General features: G+C 45.7%; 1 protein-coding gene and 1 long non-coding RNA gene across 2 annotated transcripts in view; one reads left to right on the top strand and one right to left on the bottom strand.

Annotated features, from left to right (window-relative positions):
• Positions 1 to 7074: 7074 nt before the first annotated feature.
• LOC111090636 lies at positions 7075 to 17444 on the bottom strand. Its single transcript, XR_005372484.1, has 2 exons — positions 16784 to 17444; positions 7075 to 7580 (listed from the first exon to the last, which is right to left on the bottom strand). It is a non-coding gene; the product is annotated as an uncharacterized LOC111090636 (long non-coding RNA).
• A 644-nt stretch (positions 17445 to 18088) lies between these two features.
• KCMF1 (potassium channel modulatory factor 1) overlaps positions 18089 to 27752 on the top strand; it is an 81547-nt gene continuing 71883 nt past the window's right edge. Inside the window, exon 1 of the mRNA XM_038561597.1 lies at positions 18089 to 18482. Within this exon, the coding sequence (XP_038417525.1) occupies positions 18467 to 18482 (16 nt within the window). The 5' untranslated portion in view covers positions 18089 to 18466. The remainder of the gene's footprint in view (positions 18483 to 27752) is intronic.

The raw sequence follows: 27752 nt of genomic DNA, 5'->3' as shown, positions 1-27752 counted from the left end.
GATTGTGAGGTTGTTACGTGTTATGTAGAATACAAGTTTAAGCATATTATGAATAAGACCAGTAAAACTCATTTGAATTTTTTTGGGTGGTAGGAGGCAGACAGAGCAAAAGGTTTTGAGGGGAAAGCAACCAGAAAAGATGAAAAGGGTGGTAAAGGGATTCAAAACTGGGCCTGGATTGTGGAGGACCATCAACATAGTCTTAATTCTCATTTCCCATAATTTTTTTAAAAAGATTTTATTTATTTATTCATGAGAGACACACACAGAGAGAGACCGAGAGAGAGGCAGAAACACAGGCAGAGGGAGAAGCAGGCTCCCATGCAGGGAACCCAATGTGGGACTTGATCCTAGAACAATGGGATCACACCCTGAGCCAAAGGCAGATGCTCAACCACTGAGCCACCCAGGCGTCCCTGAATTATTTATTTACTTTGAGAGAGAGAGAGAGAATTGAGCAAGAGGTAGAGAGACGGAGAGAATTTCAAGCACGTTCCACACTCTCCAAGTGAGGATCCCCATAAGGGCTCCATCTCACAACCTTGAGACCATGACCTGAGCCAAAATCAAGAGTCAGGTGCTTAACAGACTGAGCCACTCAGGTGCCATGGTTGAATTTTATTTTAATTACAGAACCAAGGCTCTTTCAGTGCACAAGATTTAAGCAATAAGGTAAGGCAAAGTACCCATCTGCCCCAACCTCCCACTTCCTCAATCCTGATCTCTCTGTGTATTACTGCTAACAGTTGGGTGTGTGTCCTTTAAGACTTTTTTAGGCCTGTACAAGTGTATGTGTAATTTTGTCCTCCTCCTTCCTAAAAATATACATACATATATATATCTAACATAAATATATTTAAACAACTTGATGAACATCTTTGTCAATACACATAATTCTACTTGATCCCTTGATAGCCACATAGAAGGAGTTCATATATCAGAAGTCAGCAAACCATGGCCTGCAGGCCAAAGATGGCCCAACACCTGAATAAAACTTTATTGGAACATACCCAAGCCTGTTTATTTACATATTGTCTATGGCTGCTTTTGCACTATGACATTTGAGTTGAATGGTTTCATCAGAGACTCTGTAGTCCACAAAGCCTCTGGCCCTTTACAGAAAAAGTGTGTCAACCCCTGCAATATATGGCTATACCAGGCTTTCTTTAAGCAGCTCCCTATAAATAACATTTAAATTGTTTTCCTTTGCTCAGTGTTACAAACAATTCAACCATTAACACTTTTTTCATCAGCATTCCACAGTCCATTACCACCATTGGTATCAGTGAGAACACGACCAAATGTGAACTCAATGTATCCAGGGAGATATATTACCTTTAAATAGGGTCTTCCAGCAGCCCTGGTGACGCAGCGGATTAGCGCCACCTTTGGCCCAGGGCCTGATCCTGGAGTCCCGGGATGGAGTCCCACATTGGGCTCCCTGCATGGAGCCTGCTTCTCCCTCTGCCTGTGTCTCTGCCTGTCTCTGTCTCTCATGCATAAATAAATAAAATCTTTTAAATAAATAAATAAATAAATAGATAAATAAGGTCTTCAAGGAGCACCTGACTGGTTCAGTCAGTAGAACATGTGAATTTTGATCTCAGGGTCATGAGTTCAAGTTCTAGGTTGGGAGTGGAGCCTACCAAATGAATTAATTAGCTAATTGATTAATTAAAACAAAATAAAATGGGTCTTCAAGTCAACAGACCAGGTGTCTGAAGGGGGGATTAGGAGCAGTTGCCAAAATCATACAAGCAAAGAGCCATACAGAGCCTATTTTTGTGTTAAAGAACCAGAACTGCCACCAAAGAACATCAAAGCATTCTTGGGTCCAAGATGAGATGACAATAAAATGTACATACTAGCAATCAATGGCCTACTTTTGATTATGGCAGGACATAAGGGAGCTCCAAAAAAGAAGAAAAGAAATTAACAGTCACCAATTGTATGCCAGACGCACAAGCTGGATACATAGTATGTAGGCACAGTACTCCAAATGTTAAATAAACATCATGGCATGGGCATCAGCCAATCAGAACAGATGCAGACCTTAAATAACCAGTACTGCTAAATGGGTGTGAGCCACTGAATATCATGCTGCTCATATTTAATACTCAATTTAATTCCCTTGGTAATGTGCCACCTGACAGCCGAGAAAAGCCACTTTGAGGAAAAACAACAACCTACACAGCACTCCTCTTTCTCAAACCTGGGATAATATTCCTATCCCCTCCACTCTAACCACTGATGGTAACTTAAATAAGCAATTATCAGAACTCTCGCACAGTCTCAGATTGTATAAGGAATATGGTTATGCATGTATAGGGTTAAAGTCATATATTGTTTCAGTTATTTTTCAAAAGATATACAAGTGGCCAATAAATGTATGAAAAGATGCTCAACATCATTAGTAGAAAAGTACAGATCAAAGCTGCAATGAAGTATAGCGTTATACCCAGTAGTTTAGCTATAATAAAAAGATGGACATTAACCAGTGTTGGCAAGAACATGTAGACACAGAGCTCTCAGGCATTTATGGTAGGAAGGTAAAATAGTGCAGCCACTGTAGAAACAGTTGAGTAGTTCCCTAAAAAGATAAACATAGTTAACTACCACATGACCCAGCAACTCTACTCCTAGGTGTGTACTCAGAAGAAAGGAAAGCATGTCCACACAGAAACTTGACATGTTCATAGTAACACATTCATAATAACCAAAATGTGGAAACAATACAAGTGCCCTTCAACTGGTGGAGAGGTAAACAAAATGTGGCCTAGCCATACAACGGAATAGTATTCAGCCATAAAAAAGGAATGGAAAAAAAAAAAGGAATGAAGCACTGCTGCATGCTACAGCAGAGGTAAGACTTAAAAGCATCATGCTAAGTGAAATAACAGACACAAAGACCACATACATATTGTATGATTCTATTTTTTAAAGTCTATTTATTTCTTTATTTTGGTAGCTTTTACACCCAACATGGGGCTTGAACTCACGACTCTAAGATCAAGATTCGAATGCTTTTCTGACAGAGCCAGCCGAGCACTCCTGTATGATTCCATTTGTATAAAATGTCTAGATGAGGCAAATGCAGAGACTGAAGTAGATTAGTGGTGGCCAGGGGCTGGGGGGAGGGGGAATGAGGGGTTATTGCTAATAGATACAGGATGATGAAATGTTCTAGAATCTGATAATGGGGATGGTTGCACAACTCTGTCAATATACCAAACACTGCTGGATTCACCCTTCAGAAAGGTGGATTGTATGGCATGGGAATAAAACTCTTTTAACAGTTACACACTGTTATACCAGTTATGCCATACTGATCAGTGATTTGCCTTAACATTTCATCCCAAAGCTCTCCCTGTACAAAAGAGAACATTTGCTTCATTTGCTTAATTTTGGCACATCTCACCTAAGCTCTCATGCCAGCTAATCCTGCTAGTTCCTTTTTGAAACCAAGTGCTCTGCTTAGCGCTATTACTAAAGGGACTGCTTCATTCAGACTATGGTTCTCCCCTTGACCTTGCAAGTCCCACACCACCTTTCAGACCAAGCTGCTGGTTTTCTTTCGGCACATGGTGCCTAGCTCAGCCAAACTGCCACCCTCGTGGGGACAAGAGTGAGCACCACCTCAGAATAGAAAGAAAGAAAGAGAGAGAGAAAGAGAGAAGGGAAAGAGGGAAGATGGGAGTCAGGGAAGAAAGGTCTCAGATCACTGGAAGCCAAATCTTGCTCTTGACTCATTTATTTTATTGGTTTGATGGTGTCTTTTATTTTCCTTCTCTGTCCTTCCCTTCTTGAATTCATTAATCTGTTCATTCCTTTTTCTTTTTTTTTTAATTTTATTTATTTATTCATGAGAGACACAGAGAGAGAGAGAGGCAGAGACACAGGCAGAGGGAGAAGCAGGCTCCACGCAGGGAGCCTGACATGGGACCTGATTCCAGGTCTCCAGGATCATGCCCTAGGCTGAAGGCAGCACTAAGCCACTGAGCCACCCAGGCTCCCCTCTTTTTTCTTTTTTTTAAAAAAATATTTTATTTATTCATTTGAGAGAGAGTGAGAGCATGAGTGGGGGGAGGGGCAGAGGGAGAGGGAGAAGCAGGTTCCTCAATGACCAGGAAGCCTAACGTGGAGCTCAATCCCAGGACCTCGGAATCATGACTCAAGCTTAAGGCAGACGCCCAACCGCTGGGCCACCCAGGCACCCCCATTCGGTTTTTCATATGTTATTCTTACACAACAGGGAGAGGATCAGGCCCTGAGAAAGCCACGTGTTTTTCCTTTCAGATTTGTCTCTTCTTTGACAAATCTGACAAATCCTCCTTCTCCTCTGTTCCCAGCTGACATTCAGATTCTTTCCCCAGTGGCCACATGGCCTCGATGGCAGAAGGCCTCTGTTCCAAGAGTTTGTCAGCAGCACTGGAGCAGCTTCTGACTACCTGGAGCCCAGTCCTATATTTTCCTGTCTCAAAACCCATGTACGTTGGAGTCCAATTCCTGGCCTACGAGATGCTCAGTGCCCACAGTAGATTCTGGACATTCTCGAAGTTACGAGCTCTTCACACGTTGCCAAGTCATCAGGGGAAGGGCAATCAGTAACCCTCAGTCTTCATTTGGGTGGAGGGTCACTTGTAGCGAGAAGAGAGATGACTTCACACAGGCACAAGATTGGATAAAAGGGATCACTGGGTCACAAACTGAGAGTAAAACCAAAGGAATAGATCAATAGAACAACAGTCCTAGTTCACAAAAGTCAAAGTGAGTCCTACATGTCAGTGACAGGGAGAATGGTTTGAGGCAACATGGCAGGTGTCAAGGGGTGTCCATTAACCTTTAGAGTATAGCTTACTATTTTTAGGCTGTTACATATGCCTTCCTCTTTGTGGAACAGACCTTTTCTACTTAATTACAGGGTGATGGCAGTAACAACAACAATAAATAACACTTAGATAGGCTTACTATAGGCCAAATGCCAAACGAGTGCTTTACATAAGTGAATAAACTTTACTGGCTGGGAGAAGCCACTCTTTTTTTTTTTTTTTTTTTTTTCATTTTTTAAAAAGATTTTATTTATTTATTCATGAGAGAGGCAGAGAGAGCCCGACGTGGGACTTGATCCCGGGTCTCCAGGATCACGCCCTGAGCTGAAGGCAGCGCTAAACTGCTGAGCCACCTGGGCTGCCCTAAGCCTGGTTTTCTAATGGGTTCTGATAGGGCAGGGCCTGGGAGAACAGGGCAGGATTCAGTGTTCCGGGTGGTGCTCAGAGTCAAAGATCCAGTCCACAGGGAGGGCAAGGAAGAGACCAAGACACAACAGTAGGACCCCAAACAAAAAGCCAACCCAGGGATGGAGATCATAGGCAGGGCAAGCAATGATTTCAGAAACAACATGTAGGCTCAGTGGGTATCCGCAAGGTATGGATTCCTGGGGCCAGAGTATAAAGCTAAGACACGGAAATGGCAACATGGGAGCTCAGGAATCAGCCCAGGGCTAGCAGATCTGAGTCTGTGCCCAACTCACTCCCTGGAATAAAGGTGGGCAGATGGGCTGCATAAACAGGTACTGAGGGAGACTCTCCAAAGTACCAGTCTGAAGGGGCTGGGCGGAAGCCAAATATCAGGAGGCAGGACAAGAACTGATGATGTCAGGATAGAGTGAGTGCATTTGGAATGGAGAGAGGAGACAGTCCTGGAGAAGGTACTAACGAAGGCATCATCCCAGTTTGGACAGAGCCTGGGCCCTCTTTTCCCTCCTCACTCAACCCCACAATCTGGGCTGAGGCTGCTCCCATACTCCTCAGCTTGGGGACTGGGCTCAAGAAGTGGGTTTCAGGAAGTAACAATGGGCCAGCTGTGAGCCACCGTTTAAGGGGCTCGCCCTGTGGCCAAAAGCAGTTCTAAGTGTTACCCTGTAGTTACAGTTCATCTTTCCAGACTTTCCATTCTTTCTTCCTTAAATGAAGTTCTCCTTTTATAATTGTTTATCAACCACAACCTCTACAGGCGCCCAAATGACAAGTGTCTGTTAATGAGGTGGTCACTGCATGCCTATCACCAAAAAAAAAACCACCACCAACAACAACAACAAAAACAAAAACAAAAAAACTAGGCTGGGTTTTTTTTTTTTTTTTTTTTTTTTTCCATTCATTGGAGGAAAAAAAACCTCATCATCCATGCTTGTTGAGTACTATGGGAGTAGGGCACTTGTGTATATGTTATTCTTTGTTCAGTTGATTTATAGTACTAAGTCACCTAAATTTGGGGTTATTTGTTCCTGCAGCATAGTTTACTTACCCTGAGTTCTCATTGTTTTTAAAGATTTTCATGTATTTATTCATGAGAGACACAGAGAGAGGCAGAGACATAGGCAGAGGGAGAAGCAGATTTCCTGCGGGGAGCCCAATGCAGGACTGGATCCCAGGACCCTGAGACCAGGACCTGAGCCAAAGGCAGATGCTCAAACACTGAGCCACTCGGCACCCCTACTGATCCTGATTTCTATGAGAGGATAGGGGAAGGAGACCATGACAGGCTTCACAGAGAAGCCAGGAGAGAACAGAGGAAAGGACAAAGGACACTGGAGAGAGGGAATGGGGGCTCAGTCCCAGAGCTGCACAAGCCACTGGCCTGATCTCTGGTCTGCTGTGGCTGGTGTGCAGGACATGAAGGAGAGAGAGAAGGAAGAGACAAGGCTGCAGGAGAATGGGGCCAGGTCGTGAGTCTTGAAAAGTCAACTAGGGAGTGGCAGGAAATAAGGAGCCAACAAAGGGGTTTGGGGGAGTGTAACCCTAATGAGATTATATTTTAGAAAAACCTCTAGCGGCAGAATAAAGAGACCCATGTGGGAGAAAGACCAGAGACTTTCTAGAGCCTCTGTAGAGCTTCCTAGAGCTTTTTCCAGAGACCGGTTAGGAGGCAATTACTACAAGTTGGGGGTCATGAAGCCCTAAACCAAAGGTTGAAGTATAGGGCCAGATGGTGAATATCAGCCTTTGGTTGCCATATCGTCTCTGTCACAGCCCCTCATTCTGTCCTTGTAGCACAAAAGCAGCTGTAGACAACATGTAAAAAAAAGTCTGTTCCAATAAAATTTTATTTACAAAGATGATGGGGCCCATGGGTTGCAGTTTGCCTACCCTTGACTTAAAGGAATAACACAACAGCTATCATTTCTTGAGGACCCCCCAGGTACCAGGCGCTCTACAGACATTGCAGGGAGGTTACTACTGGCTCCGTTTTGCAGACAAGGAAACTGAGGCTGAGCAATGTTGGGTAACTTGCCCAACGTCTTGTGATGGAGTGTGGCAAAGCTGAGATTCAAACTCAGGTCTGACTCTCGAGCTTGTGCTCTTTTGTGAGTTCATGCCACCTCCTGCAGGTAGTCAAGAAGGAAGAAAGAGGGAGATATACAGGACTGTCAATTCTCAGGGCCCAGGAGAGTTTACTCATTCATTCATCAATTCATTCCTTCAACAAATACTTTGCTTCTGCCGTGTGTGAAGTTCTGGGGATTCGAAGACGAATGACAAATGATTCCCCTGGATAGCTGGGTCTAGCATTTAGACCTATAACTGGGTGTGGGGATGAAGGAAAAAATACGATTAATAAGAATAAGGAAGTAAAACATTAAAGTTGCTCTCATCCCTGCCTCCTTCTTGCCTTTATGCATCCAGAGAGCCCTCTGATCCTCTGTGATCACAGACACCCCATCCTTTTACCCTCTAGCATCAACGCAAAGGCGGATTTACTGTGGAAGTTTTGAAGCTGAAGCATCTGGGTCCCTTGCTTCCTGAAACAGGACCTTCTAATGCCCTGAGTCTAATTTTGTATTTCTTTCTTCAGAGTCGCCCTTCAGAAATACGTAAGCTTCAGGCACCCAAACGTGGATCCGCCCTTGAGCGAATGTTTTCCAGAGCCTGGTCTGTTAAATGGCCTCTGCAAGAATTACTAGGGGCTAAGGATCCTGGTCTGGGCGCGCAGGGTTTCTCTCAGGGGAACTGAGAACCTCGGGGCAGTGCTCAAAGTCACGAGTGTGCCAATCCAAAGTCGGTCTTCATTATGTCCACTCTCCTCCGCTACCACCAGCTGCCCCCCTCCGCCTTCCTTCCAAGTCAGCCCCAGGGCCCTAAGGTTTCTCTGACTCAAGCTCTTTGGAATTCCCCTCAGCAACCTCTCAGTGGGCCATCAGGGCAGGAAAGGACACCTGTGGTCCTGATGGGGTGGGGGTGGGGGGAGCCAAGGCAGTGCTGGAGGCTGGTCACTCCCTGCTGCTGGACTTCCCAGGACCGGGCTGTTATATCAAGCTTCCATCCATCCATCCAAAGGAGACCAATCACTGCCGGGAAATTTTGACTATTTCACATTCACCCAAGTCATAGGTGATTCAAAACCAGAATGCTATTAGTGTGAGCACAGGAGGCATAGTTGGCAAAATAATTGGCTCTGGCCACTTGCTCAGAGTCCTGTGCCCTGCTAGGCAAATCCACAAAGCATACCAAATTATAGACTGGGAATTGGGTGAGTGAGCGAAAACAATACTGTGACTCCTTAAGGGCAGGTACTGTACCTATTTGCCCACTGTCACATCTCCAGCAGCCAGTACAGCCCCTGACCTGTGATGGGAGGTGCTCAGTAAAGTCTCTGATTAAAGAAATGGGAGCCACTGTTCTTAGGAGATAAAACAATTTCTCCTAAGATGAATTGCTGTTCTTTTGGACTAGTTGTCTCTAAATGAACAGCACTAGCCAATAGTATCAAAGCATCTTTATCCTTGGGTCCTGTGGGAGATAGCCTATAATTTCTCCAAGCAAGTCACACGCAAGCCTTCTGTTAGGGCTCTGTTACCTCCCAAGCACCCACCTTAACTGTAACATTCCAGGGCTCTTTTCCAGAGTACGTTTTAACTTCTTGTTGGGTTTGCAGGAGACTTGGGTGATACACTCAGAATAGACGCTTGTTCATATAAATTGGTGTAGATTCTACTCATTTCACTTCAGAGGGCCTCACATTTGAAAGAGGACTGCAATCACCTCCAATTTGACCTCAAACTTTCTAATTAAGTTCTTCTTTCCAGCTTGTTTCTTAACTCAGGCAAAAGACCCTCAGGGCAAAGCATCCCCTGCTGGGAACCAAAACTACCCCCTCAAGCAATATAGACTGTCCTGAACCACAAGACCCCACCTGCGATTGACCCCAAGACAATGACTTGACCTTCACTCACTAACCTTTCCTTATATAGACCTGGGACTATTTTCAGCCCTTTGGAGACAGTCTTTGAGATGCTAGTCTGCTGTCTTCCTGGTGTTGGCCTCACTAAAATAAATCCCTTTCTTGTTTCACGAGTCCTCTGTTTCTCTTCCTTTGGATTTTGTCAGCAGTGAGTGGCCAACCTGTTTTGGAATCCCTGGAGCCAGGTGCCCTTGTACCCCTGCCTCCCAGCTACCCTTTTGACTTTCCTTAGAGCAACCAATCCTACATAAGCCCCATTCTTCCCAGGATCTCTCTTATGTAGGTGTGTGAAGTTAAGTTTACCTATGATTTTTAAACATAGTCAAATCAGGAAATACTTTCACGAAGAATTCAGTGACTTATGAAGATAAAGCAAGACAGAGTAAGGACGTTGTGGGTCTGGGGGTCAGGACACCTGGGCTCCAGATCTGGACCATATTCAGGTCACAAAACCCAAGCCCCTCTTAGTGCAGGGCTACACTAGAAGCGTGGAAATGAAGAGATACTGTCCCAAGAGTAGCACTGTGGGGGGGAAGGGAATAGTTTAATTTCAATGATGGACAGTTGTAAAATGAATTGGGAGCACTTAGTGGGGTGATTCTCCAACTGTACTGCACCACTGGGATTCCCTATGGGTGTTCTTTCAAATGTAGATCCTGGGCCCTTCCCCTTAGAAATTCGGACTCAGTAAGTCTGAAAGTGTTCTGGGACTCGGAAAGCTTAAAAAGCCCCGCCCCATCCCAAGGTGATTCTACTGGCTGTGGCCCCAGCAGCTTGAAGAGGTCAGGAAGTCAGTCACAAGGGCAGAGATCTACAGCTACAGCTGAGTAGAAACTCACCAGGCAGAGAGACACAAAATGGTAGGATCTTACCTTCCACTTTGGGAAAATGAAGGCCACGAGGCCTGACTGCCACAGTTTCCTGCTCTACCCAAACGGACTTGATCTCCGTTGACAACTGTCAGCAGAGGATGAAGTGTCCTGCCTTGTGGTGAAAGCAGACCTCATCTCTGGGCTCTTCCTCACTCCATCCTCCCCTTGCCCCACTTGAACACCGACGTGGACACACACAGCACACTCATCTCCCCCTCAGCCTCTAAACATGCTGGTTGGTGTCTGTGATCTCAAAAATAATCGGAATTAGAGCTGTTCCCTTCACTCTAGGCTGCGCTCCACATACCACCTTCCAGTTCCCATTTTTTTCAAAGCCATCTTCTTTACTTTTTTTTTTTTTTTTTTAAAGATTTATTTAAGAGAGCGTGCGTGAGCAGGTAGAGAAGGAGGAGGAGGGGCAGAGAGAGGAGAAGCAGATTCCACACTGAACAATCCCAGGGCCCTGAGATCACTACCTGAGCCAAAGTCAGATGCTTAATTGACTGAGCCACCCAGGTGCCCCTCAGTGCCAATCTTTTATAACATAAGACACAAAAAAAGAAACAAAAGGGGTATGAACCTAGTACATGTTCATTATAGAAAGTTTCAAAACTAAGGGGGAAAAGGTCCTTTCAATCTGCATCAGAAGCTCTCAAAATACTTATCAGAACTGCAATTCAATTCATTTTATCACCAGAATGCAAACACCTCGAGGAAGGGGACATGGTTTTTTCTTTCTCATCCTGTGTCCTTGGTGAACATAAAACACTCTCTACAAGTTATGTATTGAATAACATACCTCATTCATATTGTGCCCCCCTCCCCAACTGTATTAAGAATCTGGTATCTATCCAGTCTTTATTTAGAAAACAACAACGGGGGATGCCTGGGTGGCTCATTGGTTGAGCATCTGCCTTTGGCTCAGGGCGTAATCCTGCAGTCCCGGGGATCGAGTCCCACTCGGGGCTCCCTGCATGGAGCCTGCTTCTCCCTCTGCCTGTGTCTCTGCCTCTCTGTGTCTCTCATGAAAAAAATAAATAAAATCTTTATTAAAAAAAAAGAGATTTTATTCATGAGAGACACGGGGGGGGGGGTGGACGGCGGGGGGCGGCAGAGACAGACAGAGGGAGAAGCAGGCTCCATGCAGGGAGTCCGATGCAGGACTCCAGGATTTCGCACCCGGGCGAAGGCAGTGCTGAGCCACCTGGGCTGCCCAATAAATAAAATCTTAAAAAACAAAAAAAATGACATGATGCCATTTAGAAAAGCCATCATTTAGAAAAAGAACAGAATATATTTTGAAACTTGCTTTTTTCACTGAAAACACCACAAATATATTTCTCATTCCTTTGGGTGTGTATAAAGCGTAATCCACTTAGATTGTCTTCAGTTTTATTTTTAAAGATTTTAATTATTTATTCATGAGAGACACAGAGACAGGCAGAGACATAGGCAGAGGAAGAAGCAGACTCCTCACAGGGAACCCAACATGGGAATTGATCCCAGACCCAAGGATCATGCCCTGAGCTGAAGGCAGATGCTCAACCGCTGAGCCACCCAGGAGTCCCTTGTCTCTAGTTTTAAATATTAAAAAGAACATGGTGATAAACATCCTTGTATCTGAAATCTTTGCATGTATCGTTCAACATTCAAATAGGCTCAATGACTTGAAGTGGGACTGTGGTGTCCAAGAATGAGAAAAAGCCCATGGCTCTTAAAATCCTGTTGTGCGATGATTGTAACAATTCATGTGAATAAACATTAAGAAACAGGACTTAAAAAAAAAAATCAGTGTGTGTGAGAGGGTCTTATATTAAATAGAATGGTCAGGAAAGGCTTTTCCAAGATGACCTAAAGTGAAGCCTGTCATATGAAGAATCTGGTAGACATGCCAGAGAAGCAAATGAAAAGGCCCCAAAAGCAGAAAAGGAGACCACGCTGAAGCCAGGGCAACCCACGTTAACACTGACCCCATGGAGAGTAGCAATAGACGAGCTACAGCAGGTCCTATATATACTTTAGACCTTGGTAGTCATTTGAGTTATCATCCGTAAGGGACAGGGAATATTGAAGGTGAGCCACTGAAGGGCTTTAAGCAGAGGAATATGATCCAGTCTGTGATTCTGAATAATAGCTCTAGGAAGGAAACATCAGAATATAACAATGTTTGTTTCTGGGTGCTAAGATTATAAGCAAATTTTTTTTTTTCTTTTTTAATGATAGTCACACACACACACACACAGAGAGAGAGAGAGAGAGGCAGAGGGAGAAGCAGGCTCCATGCATCAGGAGCCCGACGTGGGACTCGATCCCGGGTCTCCAGGATCGCGCCCTGGGCCAAAGGCAGGCGCCAAACCGCTGTGCCACCCAGGGATCCCAGCAAATTTTTAAAATGCTTTTCTAGATTTTCCAAAATTTCTTCAATGAACATTTTTATTACTTAGTTTTTTGTCTGCTTTTTGAGTAGGCTCTGCTCCCAACATGGGGCTTAAACTCATGGCCCTGAGATCGAGTTTTATGCTCTATTGACTGGGCCAGCCAGATGCCCCTAGTTTTAAAAATTTAGTCAAAAAATAAAAAAAGCTAACTGGAAATGGTACAAAGGGGATCCCTGGGTGGCGCAGCGGTTTGGCGCCTGCCTTTGGCCCAGGGCGCGATCCTGGAGACCCGGGATCGAATCCCACATCGGGCTCCCGGTGCATGGAGCCTGCTTCTCCCTCTGCCTGTGTCTCTGCCTCTCTCTCTCTCTCTCTCTCTCTGTGACTATCATAAATAAATAAAAATTTAAAAAAAAAAAAAAAAGGAAATGGTACAAAGGACAGTAGACAGAAATATGATTAATGGTAAGGAGTTGAGATCACTCTGAGTCTTGAGGAGGGTTGGTAGTGGTCTACAATGGTTTGGCTGGCATGGGCATGGAGAAAGAGATGAACCTGACCAATGTTTCCTGAGTAAAACCCAATGTGACTGATTGGCCAGGAGAGGTAATGGGAAGGAAGTCTAGGAGGACGGTTGGTTTCATCTTCGGTCACTGACTAGGTTGACAGTGACGTTGCTCAACTCAATAGAGGATACAGTAAAAGTACAGACATGGTAGGGAATACAAGAGTGGTATCACAGAAGACAAGAGTGGCTCACAGCATTAGAAAGCAAGCAACCAAATTCCTCAGGTTACAAAGCTGAGGAAGAGAAGTGATAGTTCTTCCAAGGAACTTGACTATGAAGAGAAAGAAACAGGACAATAACCAGGGGGAGTATAGGGTTGGAATGTTTTTGGACAAGGGAAATGAACCAGTAAGGCTGAGCAGTTGGCAGTACAGATGTTCAGGGGGTGGTTTAAGGAGCATGATCTAAGATGGGATGAAGTGGGATCCTCAGCACAGGTGGATTGAACCAAAAGAGGGACACCTCAGTTCTGGGATGGGAGCAAGGGTGTGAAGCAGCAGGATACACATATACAAATTTCCTTGGAGGCTCACTGTGTGAAGAAGTTCTTGCTTCCTTTTTTTTTTTTTTTTAAGATTTTATTTTTTATTTATTTATTCATGAGAGACATAGGCAGAGGGAGAAGCAGGCTCCATGCAGGGAGCATGACGCGGGACTGGATCCCGGGGTCTCCAGGATCAGGCCCTGGGCTGAAGGTGGCGCTAAACCACTGAGCCACCCGGGCTGTCCCAAGTTCTTGCTTCTTAAACTTTATTTTCTCTGTGATTAGAAGGCAAGGTTATCTATTGGGGAGGTGGATGCATAAGCAGGTGGTGAAACCAAGTGAAGGTTTATAATGATCTGAGAATGGTAGAGAGTGCTGATCAAAGACACCTACCATGGAACATGGAGGTCCAACTGCAGTAGGATGCACTAGATTTCGTAACAGCTCTCCACATCCTTTATTTTTAATATTCTGCACCCCAAGTTAGGTATAGGTGGGGAGAAATGGAGTCATGAAACTGATTCAGGACTGGGAATTTGCAGAGCCAGTGCAGCTTGAAAATGAGGAGTCTCAGGAGTCAAAGGTTATGACTGAGAATAGCTTGAGTGGACGATTGGAACCCACTGGGTCAGGAAGATAATGGAGTTGAAAGAAAAAATAAGGGCCAAATGGGAAGTCCGAGGGATTGGAGTTCTCAAGTAAAAGGATATATTTAGTTGTAGATTAAGAAAACTGGAACAGGAAGTTATAATAAAACAGGAAGTTGTATATCCCAGTTCTGGGTATGGTCATGAGGGGAGCAGGTGGTGGAAGTGTAGATGCACATTTAGACTTGAAATAAAGGCACTGCAAGGCCATGCTTGAAAATACTCAGGGTGGCAGAACTGGAAATGAAAACCGGAAAGTGTGTTCAAGGCCTCAGTGACTTGCAGGGACTGTGAGGTTAGCAGGAGAGCATACAGGTGTGAGGTAACTAGATGGCGTGAGCCTTTCGGACCCTTTCCAGGCCTCCAGGGAGGTGGCAGGAAACCAGGCAGCAGCAGAGCCCCTGGAACCACAGGGGCTCAATCCTAGCTCTACCAGTGACTGTTTGTGTGGCCAAGTCAATTAAGTTCTCTGTGCCTCACTTGGCTTATGAGTAAAATAAAGATCAAACAGCACCCACGAGTAAAGGGCCTATAACTATGCCTGCTACACGTACCAGAGCACGACTCAAGCATCTGCATCGTTATCGTTTCTCACTCGTACAATGAGGGGGTTGTGAGAATCTCTAAAGGCAGATTCTTAAAGGTTCTAGTCTCAGAATCCCTTTACACACTTGAAATAAACCCATTTCCTAACGGGTATACAAAATATTTTTTTTTTAAACATTTTAAAATATTTTTAAGACAAGAGTTTTTTCAAAACAAAAACATTTGTAGGTATGACAACATTTTCTAGTTTTGCAAATACCTTTAACTTTTGGCTTAGCTGAAGACAGCTGGATTACCTTACTTGCCTCTACATCCAATCAATTGAGATGTGCTGTTTGAAGTATATTGATCTATTAATTTTTTACTCTGAAATAATAATACACACAGGAAGTTGCAGGGAGGGCCCATGTATAGTCCCCTGGCTCCTTCCAATGGTAGCAACAACTTACAAAACTATAGGAAACTATCATAGCCAGGAAGTGGACGTTAGCACAATTAACCAACCTATAAAGCTTATTCAGGGCCGCCCCGTGGCCCAGCGGTTTTGTGCCTGCCTTTGGCCCAGGGCATGATCCTGAGGCCCCAGGATCGAGTCCCACATCCGGCTCCCTGCATGAAGCCTGCTTCTCCCTCTGCCTGTATCTCTGCCTCTCTCTCTGTGTGTCTCTCATGAATAAATAAATAAAATCTTAAAAAAAAAAAAAAAAGCTTATTCAGATTTCACCAGGCTTTCTATGCATTAACTTGTTTTACACAACATAACCAGGCCATAGTATGGAAGATGGGTTGGCGAGGTTAAGTACACGGGAAGAACTCAAGGAGGTAGGAGGAAGGGCCTGGAGGAACCATTTCTGGAGAAAAGAAATCATTTGATGGACATTTGGGTATAAGCACTTAAATTAATCTTTTTGGAAATGAAATCTCCCACATGGCAGGATAGCAAGCAGGTTGTTTTAAATTAAAGGGCCTGACCGTCAACTGGTCAACTGGACTGAGAAAATGTTTTCTTGAAACTGTTGAGGGCAGCCCGGATGGCTCAGCAGTTTGGCGCAGCCTTCAGCCCAGGGCGGGATCCTGGAGACCCGGGATGGAGTGCCATGTCGGGCTCCCTGCAGAGAGCCTGCTTCTCCCTCTGCCTCTCCCATGAAAAAATAAGTAAAATCTTAAAAAAAAAAAAGAAAATCCCAAATAATTATAATATTCTTGCTTACTCTTATGCAAAGAACAACGTGTAGTCACTCCCTTGTTTTCTTACTTTTGACCAACTGAAAACTATGGGATAACTGTCAAGATCTGATATTCCCTTGACGTTTAGACACTTACCTGTTTGTCCTCCTTAACAGAATTGGCTAACGACGCCCCCGAAACCAAAACAAACTAAACGTCTGTACTTACTCTTATTCCTTCCTGGAGTACAGTATTGTCAGTTCTCCTACCTGCTCTAGCATGTTTTTTTTTTTCCTTTCCATGTTTTGACTATTATTATTAATGCTTTAATCTCTGTGTTGAATCTATTTACAGACATAATTTACTCATCACGAAACTGTAGGGTGGTACTGTCCTCACATTTATAGCACAAGTAACAGAACTCCTGAGCGTTTGGTGCCCAGGATCACACACCCCAATACTGTATAAAGTGCTTAGAAAGATGCAGCTAAGCATTCAGTCAGCGTCAGCGTTAGCTAGCCTTGTTTCTGGAAGCCCTGTCCTAGTCCTCTTTCTTCAACAGCTGTGCTGGATTTAATTTAGGCAAAAGCTCCTGAAGTGCAATGGAAATATTTCTGGTGACAAAGTCCTGGTTTAGATCCCCATTTGTTTAAAACCTTATTTGGCGGGTGTCTAGTTTATCAGGAGTTATTACCAAATACAGTCGTTGGGTAGATCTGAGTGATCTAATACCTATCCCTTTAAGATGAGCTTTGTAACACGTTTGACATCAGGAAACGCTTTAAAAACAGATTTAATTATATATGGTAACAAACACTACTTTTACCATGTCTTATGCTAAATATATTACATACGTTTTAGCACTTAATCCTCCAAATACCTACCTGTTATTATCACTATTAGTTATCATCTGTAATCATGCTCATTTTAAAGACGGGGAAATCAAGGCATAGGAAGGCGGTGATTTGCTGCAGGTCACACAGCTGGTAATGGTGTACAGGATCAAGAGTGACCTTAGCCTAGGGACAGAATTTTACACACACACACACACACCAAAACATCCAGAACAATTTCAGATATAAAAGCATAAGTCAAAATAACCAAAACCAAACATAGGGCAAAGAACCGGAGGTTCAGCAAGGTTAAAGAACTTGTCCAAGGTTACACAGAGGCTATCAGAACCAGAGTGCGATGGCTGATGGATCTTGCCTCCGAAGCACGGTCCGTTTCCACCAACCACGCTCCCACCAACGCGTGGGCAGGGGCAGGACACCTATCTGTTGAATCAATAAGCCTGAAAACAAAGTCGACAAGGGAGAGGGTGAAAATGTAAAAGGGAAACGAAGACGGGAAAGGGGTCCCCGGGCAGGGGGACAAAAGCGGAAAATACACCCTCCGCAGCGCAACAGTTGTGCAAGCAGCGCATTCCGGGGCAGCCGCGGTGCGGGTGCGCGGGACCCGTGGGACACCCGGGCTGGCGGGGCCGAGGCTGCGGGATCTCCCCGAGGGGCCTGCCCCGGAGCGCCCCCCGCCCCCTCCCGACCGCCAGTCACCCGGCCGGGGGGCAGCCGGCGACGACCGAGGCCAGCCGCTCTCCCTTCGAGCAGCCGGCTGAGAGACAGTCACAAACACGAGTGCCCAGGCAGTGCGCAGCCTGTTCCGCAGCCCGCAGCCCGGTGCCGCCGCCCATGCGCCCGAGGGCCCAAGAGCGCCGCGGCTCCGGGGGGCAGCGCCCGCCTCCCGCGCTCAGCCCGGCCCGGCGTGGCGCGGTGCGGCGGCGGGGGGCGCCCCCGGCCGGGACCCGGGTAGGGCCCAGACGGAGCAGCGGTGGCCTGGCCGGGCCGGCGGGGGGCGGGCGGCAGCGGCAGCGGCAGCGGCCGGGCATTTCCTCTTCCTCCCTACGCGCTGCGCGGCGGCGGCCAGGCCCGGCCCAGGCCCGGCCGAGGCCCAGCCCAGGCCCAGGCCCAGCTCCGGCGCCGACCGCGGCCTGCTGGCGAGCGCGGGCGGGCGCCGCGCCTCCCCCGCCGCGACCGCCTGCCGCGGGCCCTCGGGGCGGCGGGGCCCGGCGCGGGCAGCGAGAGGCGGGGCCGACGTGCGGGCGGCGGAAGGAGGCGGAGGAGGAGGAAGAGGCGGGGGCGGAGGCGGAGGCGGAGGCGGCGGCCGGGAGCCGGGGGAGAGGGCGGGGGGTGGGCCGGGGGAGGGGAGGAGCGGGATTTGCGGAGCGCGGCGCCGCAGCCGGGAGCCGGCGGGCCCGAGAGTGACCGAGTCACGGCGGGCGCCGGCGGAGCCGCGGCGTCGGACCCGCCTCCTGGAGGAGCTCAGCCCCGGCCAGGCCCGGCCCCATTCCCGCCCCGCGCCGCCTCCCCGCCGCCGCCGCCGCCGCCGCCGCCGCCGCCGCCGCCGCCGCCGCCGCCGCCGCGGGAGCGCTCCCCTGCCCACCCCGCCCCCGCGGCCGAGCCCGGGAGTCGAGTGGGAGTCGGCCGGCCGGCGCGGGTAGCGCCGGGACCCCGCCGGGGACACTGCAGCCGGAGCTCGGGAGGGGCCGCGCCGCCACCGTCTCAACTAGGATGTCCCGACATGAAGGTGAGAGGAGCCCCCGCCCCCACCCCACCGCCGGGCCTCGGCCTACCCCGCCCGGGCCGGGCGCCGCAGAGGGCGGCGGGGCAGCGGCGGAGACTTGCGGCGAGCCCGGGCCGGGCCCGAGGCGCCTGGCCTGGGAGCGAGCGAGCGAGCGAGCGAGCGAGGGCGGAGGACCGCGCCGCCTCCCCGCCGCCTCCCCGCCGCCTCCCCGCCGCCGCCGCCGCCGCCACGGCCGCCGCGGCCCTGCGCTGGGCCTGGTGCCGGAGGCGGGGCGGCCGGGCCGGCCGGAGGGTTTGCACTGTCATGGGGCGGGGGAGGGGGAGGGGAGCGGCGGGGCCCGTTACCGGCGGGAGCCCGGCCCTCGGGACTCCTACCGGACGCCGCGGCCCGCCTGGCCGGCCCCGAAGCCGCGGGCTCCGGCGCGGCCTAGCGCTCTCGCCGTCCCGGAAGGGCTCGGGGCGGCCGCCGAACGGGGCCGCGGGCGGCGGCGGGACCCCGAGGAGCCGTCCGTGGGCCCGCCGGGCGCGTCCGGTCTCCGGGAGACGCCGGCGAGCGCCTGTGCCCGCGGGCCACGGCGGGGCGGCCGGGGAACGGGGAGCCCCCGCCACCCGGAGCCCGCCCCGGCCTCGCGGCTAGGCCTCGGCGCGTCCCTGGGCTCGGGTAACCGAGTTCCCGGGGCGGATCCGGCCCGGACGGGGCGAGGAAACTCCCTGCGCGATCCCCGGCCGGAGCGGGACTCCCTCGCGCGGCGTGCCCCGTCTCCCTGGCCGGGTCTCGGTAAAGGACCGTGGGGAGGTCTGCTAATGGCCAGGGGGGCGGCTGGGACTGGTTTTTCGGGCTAACAGCGTGGTCGGGGACAGTTGCAAATGAGCAGACAGCGCTAGCCCAGTCCCAGGGCACAAAGAGAAACCTGTCTGGGACCAGTGTACAGGCGTTGAGCCGGTAAAAAAAAAAAAAAGAAAAAAAAAAAAAAGAAGTTAACTTCAATTTACTGCCATATGGTTTGGAAAAGGGGGAGGGGGGTTGTGTTTTCTTTGTTTCACTACCGCAGGTCTTTAAATAAATTTTAAAAAAGTGCTAAGTGACTTGGGGAAAAGTTTATCCTGGTAAGGTTAATGCAAGATTGTAGAAGTGGCTCGCAAGTATTGTGTACTCTTGGTTTTAAAATCCTGTAAAGGTGATGTAGGAGTGGAGAAAGTTTACTGAGTCAGATTAGTGTGTGCTTCACCCCATTTGGAAGGGTTTTCTTAAGGGAAATGCAGGCCTTAGAATTACGAGGTTGAAAAACGGAGGTTGATTAGAATTATATTGAGAGCAAGTTTCAGAATTTGTATTACTAATTGCAGTGTTGAGATTGACTCAAAGAACAGTTTGTGTCCAAGGATTCTGTATTTTAAAAGGCTCAAAACCGCCGTCTTCACTTGCTGTGTGCAAGTGTTGGACATTTTGAGATAAGGTACTTAGGCTCATAGAAGTGTTTGGCAACTAGGCCCATTTTCCCATTTTTTTTTTTTTCCGGTTTAAATGGGAATGTATTCTCTATCTCTGTAATTTAAAAGAAGTTATTGAAGCTACCACCACATTTTGATTTGAGATACTAGAATTTATGTTAGATGTAGTTGTACGTTCATTGACCACCTTTAAGACAAAGTGAAACAGCATGGATGCAGGCTCTCATAAGAACTGGGAGAGTTAAAACTACAGAATTAGCACTGGACGATTGGATTTGAGAACCGTTCTCCTGCTTCAGAAAAACATCCAGGTAGTTCCATTCTAATTCAGAGGTGTCCTGGGAAGTTTTCTTTACCCTCCGTAATCTTTTAGAGTAAGTAAAATCCCACTGCGTGAACATTCTTGAATGTAACACAAATTCTGTAATTTAAGCCCATTTCCCCCTATTTGGTCCTGTGGAAAGGCATATGGTTATGAAACTTACATTACCTTTTAGTTACTTGAATATTACTGAACCTCAGCACATTAATAGCACACTTTTTCCGGTAACTTACATAATGCCAGATGTTTCTGAAAAAGGAACATTCCTATAATCTGTCAGTTGAAGACTTACAGTACAGTATTTGACAAGTGATTATCTTTTAAGGGGCTAGTTTATGGCCTATCGCAGGAGTGGCAGTCTCATTAAGAATCACATTTAATTCACTAGATATGTGTTTTGTGGAGTATTAGTTCAGGCTGCCATTATTTTCATCAGTAAAAATTTAATCTATCAACAAATGTAGAATTTGACACCCTCACTATTGTAGTTCCTGTCTTACCTTTCTCTTTTTTGGGCAAACGAGTCCCATTTCTTTGAGCATTTCTTTAGTGGTGTGATTTTTTAGCTCTTTCCATCATCTCTTCAACCTCCAAATTCTCTGTGGGTTCTTGTTTCCTTTCACCGTGTGACCCAGAACTCGATGTAGTAGTCTGCTAAAAGATCTGAGATGTACTGCCTGTAATGTTGTATTTGGATCCTGCTACTTCTTCTGGGCCTTCCAAATGTGTGATTTGTTACTTTGTCTTTGTGCCCACCCTAATGAGTTGCACGATATTTTTTATGTAATGACGTAACTTCCGACAACACAGCCCCAAGATGGACATCTGTCAAGCTTAGAGTCTCTACCTTGTGAAGCAGTGGACCACCTCAGAGAAAGGAGATGCAACCCGGCGAGCATAAAGAAAAGCTTCTAGCCCGGGTTCAGCATACTTCTGTAAAAGGCCAGGTAGTAAATATTGTAGGGTTGGTGTGCTATAGGGTCTCCGTCATCTCTGCCATGGTAGTGCAGAAGCGGCTATGGACAACACGTAAATAAATAAGCATAGTGATGTTCCAATGAAAACTTTATTTTTGGATGCTGACATTTAAATTTCATATAATTTTCATGGGTCATAAAATGTGACTCTTTGTTTTACCATTTAAAAATGTAGAAACCATTCTTAGCTTGCAGGCCATACAAACACAGGAGGTGGCTGAATTTGGCCCAGTTTGGCCTGTGGGCTATAATTTGCCTACTTTGCTCAACTAGAGCTTTAGAGAGTTGACGGAACTGGAATTGTTGGGAGCCCATAAAGGGCCCACTCTGCTTGGTATTCATTCCCTCGTTTCCTATGGGCAATTGTAATGGGGAGTAACTGGTTCGATCCATCGTCTGTACCTCCGTTTCCAGCAGCACCGCGTAGATTGGTAGAGAAGTAATTGTTCTTCCTGGTGGGAAACAGGCTCCCCACCTTCCCAGGACCCTGTCTGAGTGGAGCCGGCAGTACTCTACATTAATTAAGTCTCCTGCTTGCCCATTATGACTTTTCTAGCCAGAATTCCGTTTTTCCATCCTCTAAGTCTCTTTGTAATGTTCTTGTCGTGTTAACAGACCTTTTACATCAGTGCCTGGTCACATTATGTTCACCATACCAACACCATCTAGCTCCATGTTACACACAATAGTACCAGCCATCATCTTTTTTATTCGTAAGAGTATTTTTTTAATGTTTCACAACACACTTTCTTTTGACTATGTTTAAAATATAAGAATGTAATTCAGAGCTTAAAATCCATTTAATAGCTTGGCAAATTAAAAACATGTCAAATTACTCAGTGCTTGTTAGCTAAAATGAAATTATGAATGTTCTTGCATGAGTTCGAGCCTAATTGATTACCTGGAATTAGGAACATATTTATTGCTTTAAATCGGTCAACCTATTTTCAGTTGCTACTATGTATAAGACAGTTTGCTAGGAACCAAGGAATTTGGGGTGAATGAGGCACAACTCCGGAAGTTTGGTGGCACAATTCTGCAGCACATGTGAGATATGCTGTAAGGAATGGATAAATGAACTGATAACAAAATAACTATCAACTTTTTTTTTTAACACAAGATTTTATTTATTCATGAGAGACACGCATAGAGAGAGAGAGAAAGAGGCAGAGACACAGGCAGAGGGAGAAGCAGGCTCCATGCAGGGAGCCCGACATGGGACTTGATTCCCGGTCTCCAGGATCACGCCCTGGGCCAAAGGCAGGCGCTAAACCGCTGAGCCACCCGGGCTGCCCCCAACTTTTTTCTTAACTAATTTTGCCCCACTTCGGAGAGGGAATCTTTTTCTTAAGTGCCTTCTTAACTTTTTGGTGGCTACTCTTGATTTTGGAAACCATCGAGATTTCAAATAGAGTCCTTATCTTTACTGGATTTATGTTTCCCCTAGCTTTTAGAAGACTTTTCATATATAAAAGTGATAGCAAGTAAGTGAACAGGTAGGTAGATATTGTTTTCAGAAGCATCTGATGCTGTTTATTTTCAAAATGTAAAGTACAAAAGTAGGTAGGCCATTAATCTAGCTTTTGAAAGTTGTACCATATTTTGAAATTGTGCCACTCTTGTTGGTAGATTTAAATTTTCTCTTCTCTAAAAATGTTATCTGACACTAAAAGCATACATGCAAATGATCCCAGAGTGAAGTGCAATAATTTTGTTTTCAGGATTTGGGAATTGCAAAGCCAGGATTGGTAATTGGCTTGTGATTTTAATGTGGTGACTTTTGCCTTCCTGTAAGTGAAGTAAATTGACTCCCACTGAAAAGATTTTTACCAACATGTCAGACCATTTATTTTAACTATGATCTCTTAAAAGACTATGACATTTTTATGTAAGACTTTTTCAATTCAGTAAATTGTGAATTACATTTACCTTGATTTTTCAATAAAGGATAGATAAGAATGTAAATATTTTAATTTCTGGGGTCTTCGATTTCATAAAAAGGTGGTTTTGAAGTTCATTTTCCCTATATTTTGACATTCATGTTTAAGTTAAGTCGTCGTAAAATTTTGTCTTAAATTGGAAATTTAATTTGGAAGAAATTACTTTCAGACTTAGAATTCTTTTTTTAAGATTTTATTTATTTATTCATGAGAGACACAGAGGGAGGGAGAGAGAGAGAGAGAGGCAGAGACACAGGCAGAGGGAGAAGCAGGCTCCATGCCGGGAGCCCGACGTGGGACTTGATCCCAGGACTCCAGGATCACACCCTGGGCCGAAGGCAGGCGCTAAACTGCTGAGCCACCCAGGGATCCCCAGACTTAGAATTTTAAGATGTATTAGCAGCGATCTTATTTAAAGATTGAAAACTTTTTTTTATAATAGAAACTTCATAAAATTCTAATGTGAAACAAATCCCTAGATTAGGCTTGCAATATCTTACAAATGAAGAAATCCGTGTACTTATGAGTCATTTTCAAAACATCAGCTTTATAACATTTACCATATATATTTGCTGAGGTTTGTGGGGGTTTTTTGTTTTTGTTTTAAACTGGAAGTTCCAAAAGCTGTTTTTAGTGAAAGTTAAGGTATCACTGGATTATCTTAGAAATAGTGTTTTTTAATTACATTATAAATATTTCTGGGGGGGGGGTGTTCTCACAAGCATGAACTCAAAAGGAGATATTTCCTATATTTTATATTCATAAAAATTAAGGGGTGCCTGGTTAAGTGTCAGACTCTTGATATCAGCTCACCTTATGATCTCAGGGTTGTAAGATCTAGCCCTCCTATAGGCTCTGCACCGGGTGTGAAGACTGCTTAAGATTCTCTTTCTCCCTCTCCTGCACACACCCACGGGTCTCCCTCCCTCTCTCTCTCTCTCTCTCTCTCTCTCTCTTTCTCTCTTTCTCCCCTCTCCTCTCCCAAGAGTTAAAAATTAAATGCTGTTCATAATTAAAATCTTCCTTTGTAAAAGATTAATTCCATATTAATTTTAGAGCTGTGCTAGGAGCTATGATATTTTTCAGTTTTTTAAAATGATAAGGTATAGATTTTTCAATTGAAATTATTTATTAAAATTGAGGAACAAGGGGCGCTTGAATGGTCCGGTTGGTTAAGCATCCAACTGGATTTTGGCTCAGGTGATGATCTCAGGGTCGTAGGGCTCGGTTGCTCAACGCGGAGTCAGCTTGTCCCCACTTGCATGCATATGTTCTCTCTTGTGCACTCTCTCTCTCTCAAATCTTAAAAATAAAATAAAATAAAATTGAAGAAAGAGCCCTTAAGAGGTGTGCAAATCAGACTTTTTAAAAAATGTGGTAATTTTTTATATATTAGCCGTGTCCTGATTCATGTTGGAAATACACGTTAAAGCAGTTTGCTACGAGAACATACTACCTAGATTTCATGGGAAGGAAGTGAGTGATCCAGAAAAGAGAGGTTGTTATTGGGATGGTAAGGACAAGAGGACAGGACATTGTTGGCAGAGGAATGTTAGACAAGGTGGGCCTGAAGCTTGAAAATGATTTGTAGCCACAGGGAATTAGAAACAGAAAACCAACTTTCATGCCTGATGATATGTCCTAAGAATTGAGTACCTGGAAATGAAAACTCAGTGTCCTGTGAAACTAGCAAGAGATGAATTTCCTTGTTAGGTACCTTCCAGGGTGCCATCCCTACTACCTTTCTCACCACCCTCCCACAGTGTTTGCTAATGATGTTTTTAGTTGTTGCCTTTCTGAATAGTAACAAAGCAGTGTGGGTTCATCCAGTTCATGTACATGGTCAGTTTATTTCTTCTTCTTTTTTTTTTTTTAAAGATTTTATTTATTTATTCATGATAGTCACACAGAGAGAGACAGAGAGGCAGAGACACAGGCAGAGAGAGAAGCAGGCTCCATGCACCGGGAGCCCGACGTGGGATTCGATCCCGGGTCTCCAGGATCACGCCCCGGGCCAAAGGCAGGCGCCAAACCGCTGCGCCACCCAGGGATCCCCAGTTTATTTCTTCTATGGCTGCAGTGCCAACCAGCAGTCCAGCAGATTTTGCTGGTGGTCGCAAGGAGTATCAAGGAGGAAGTATGGATGGATCCCTACAAGACCATCACTACTGCTAGAAAAAAAACAACTGAAATCACAAGAGTGGGTCAGTCAAGTCACCTTCAGCTAGGAGGGACAGACGATAAATGGGTGAAGCCTCTTGACATCATGACTAATTAAGTTTAGCATTATGTCCTGCTGAATTGTGAGGGGTTTTTTCCTTCTCTTGCTAGTACTCAGTGCCAGTGTCATGAACTCTAGCTTTTTTTCTTTTTTTAAGAGGATTTTCATTAGGAGAGTCACTTCGGCGTGCTAACTTGAGGGGCTAGTACAATAGTCGCAGGCATATTCAATTATAATTTATTTTTGGTTTTGACTTTTGTTTCTTTTATTGTTCGCTGAAGACTGTCACCCTCCCCTCCCAACCAGTAAAGAGTCCCTCTAGTGGCACTCCTGCCCTATTCTCCAAGCATTTTTTTTATTCTGTAATTGTTTGCTTGTCTGCCTCCCCAATAAACTACCTGAAAGGTAGGTTTAGTGTTACACTTACCTTTGTGCCCTACCACCGAGCACAATGACTGGCCTTTGGGAGGCCAGACATTTGAACATTTGTGGGTGATTGTTAAGAGATGTTATTATTTGTCTAAAAAATGGTGAGACTAGAAACTGCTGTCTTCTGTTTTTATCTGGGAAACTGGTTAAGAAGGAGGGAGATTGTGGGAAAGAGGATTTGGAACTTTCCTAAAAGAAGGCGTGAATAAACTACATAGAATGAAAAAACTTAAGGGGAGCTGACTGCTGGGGGAATGGTTTAGGATTAAACTCAGGTATTGCTTTTTGTTCTGCTTCTAGCTCTAGTTTCGGATTAACTGGCTGTGGGTTCTGAATATTAATCGCACCATGCGTGAGTTTTCTGATTCATTCAGTGAATATTTATGGACTTCCCACTCGAGTACCACTCAAAGTCATCGCCAGAGCTTGCCACAAGTTGTGAAGCCCTGCTGCAGGATGATAATATTCAGTGGGTTTGAAACACCTTTGGGAATTAAATGCTTTCCTGTTGCACGGGCTGTGGTTCTTTTCCAATGTGCTGGAATTAGTCCTTGAAGTTTATATTTTATGACAGGGTAATTAAATCATGTACATATTTTAATGTTTTGGCAGTATTCATCTCCCCCTCCTTTTTTTTTTTTTTTCTTTTAACTCATTTTAAGTTTCTCAATTACTTCTAATTCTGCCCAGCAGTACATTACTTTCCTTAACAATATTGTCCTTAGGCTATGGAAGTCTCAACACATACCTACGTATGTTAAAGTATGTTCAAGTAGGTTATTCCTTATAGGTTTATAAGTATCTTTTTGAAGGTTAGAAAAGAGCTCAAGGGATAAAATGTTTAATTTTTGTATTCAGTATACGTTTTTTGGTGCATAGGCCTAATGGTTATATAGCAAGTGTTGGGTGAGTAACTAGATGGTACTTTTTTTGGTATTCTTCCTCAACCAGTATTCTCCTTTGGTGTCCTCTATGATTATAGAGGTTTGGCAACGCAAGGAAAAGAGAAACTTTCTAAATTAGGAGTTAAGGACATTGCAGTAAAACAGACAGGGATTATTTAAAGGAATTACTACAGGGACACCTGGGTGGCTCGGTTGCTTGTGTCTGACTTCAGCTCAGGTCGTGATCTCAGTCAGGGTCCCGGGATCTGGCCCTCCTTGGGCTCCGCACTCAGCAGGGCGTCTGCTTCTCCCTCTCTGTCTGCCCCTCCCCCCACTGGTGCTCATGTGCATTCTCCCTCTCTCTCTCAAATAAATAAAATCTTTAAGAAAATAAAAATAAAGTTGTTACAGATGTGTCTCTTCTGTAAGAATGAAATACATACTGGGAGCTGGAGGTATTTGGGTATTAGGAACCAGGTAGTTTTCATAAACAGAGACCTTATATTCAGCCTAACACTGCTCAGGATTCTGATACAGTTAATTGCAATTTGAAATTAAAGTGTATAATTTGTGTGTGTGGGGCTATAGATGTGACCCTCTGTGATCATTGTGCATGTCCATATCTTCCCTCCCTCGGAAGGTGAGGTCATTAGCACCTGAAGTGACGGGGTGGATGAGCACCTGACCCATGGTTTTCCTGACAGTCTATGTCAGACGTACCACATAGTTTCATGTTTTTTCATTGCTCCATTATCACCTTCTACAAGCTTTTTAGAAATCACCTAAAGGAAGAGGAGATAGTAAATCTACTTGCAGAATTGGGTTAGACCATCACTATGCAACGGAAATCTAATGCAAGCCACATGTAATTTAAATTCTCTGGTAGTGGGTGTCCAGGGTGACACATTCGGTTAAGCAACCCACTCTTGGTTTCAGATCAGGCTGTGAATCTGCATGAGATCAACCCCTGTGTCAGGCTCTGCGACAGGCTCTGCACTCAGCGTGGAGTCTGCTTGAGATTCTCTCTCCTCCCTCTGCCTCTACCATTT

The sequence above is a fragment of the Canis lupus genome, chromosome 17 (genome assembly GCF_011100685.1).
Source record: "Canis lupus familiaris isolate Mischka breed German Shepherd chromosome 17, alternate assembly UU_Cfam_GSD_1.0, whole genome shotgun sequence".
NCBI classification, from domain to species: Eukaryota; Metazoa; Chordata; class Mammalia; order Carnivora; family Canidae; genus Canis; species Canis lupus.
Note: the sequence above shows the minus strand (reverse complement) of the source record. Positions and strands in the feature narration are given on the sequence as shown.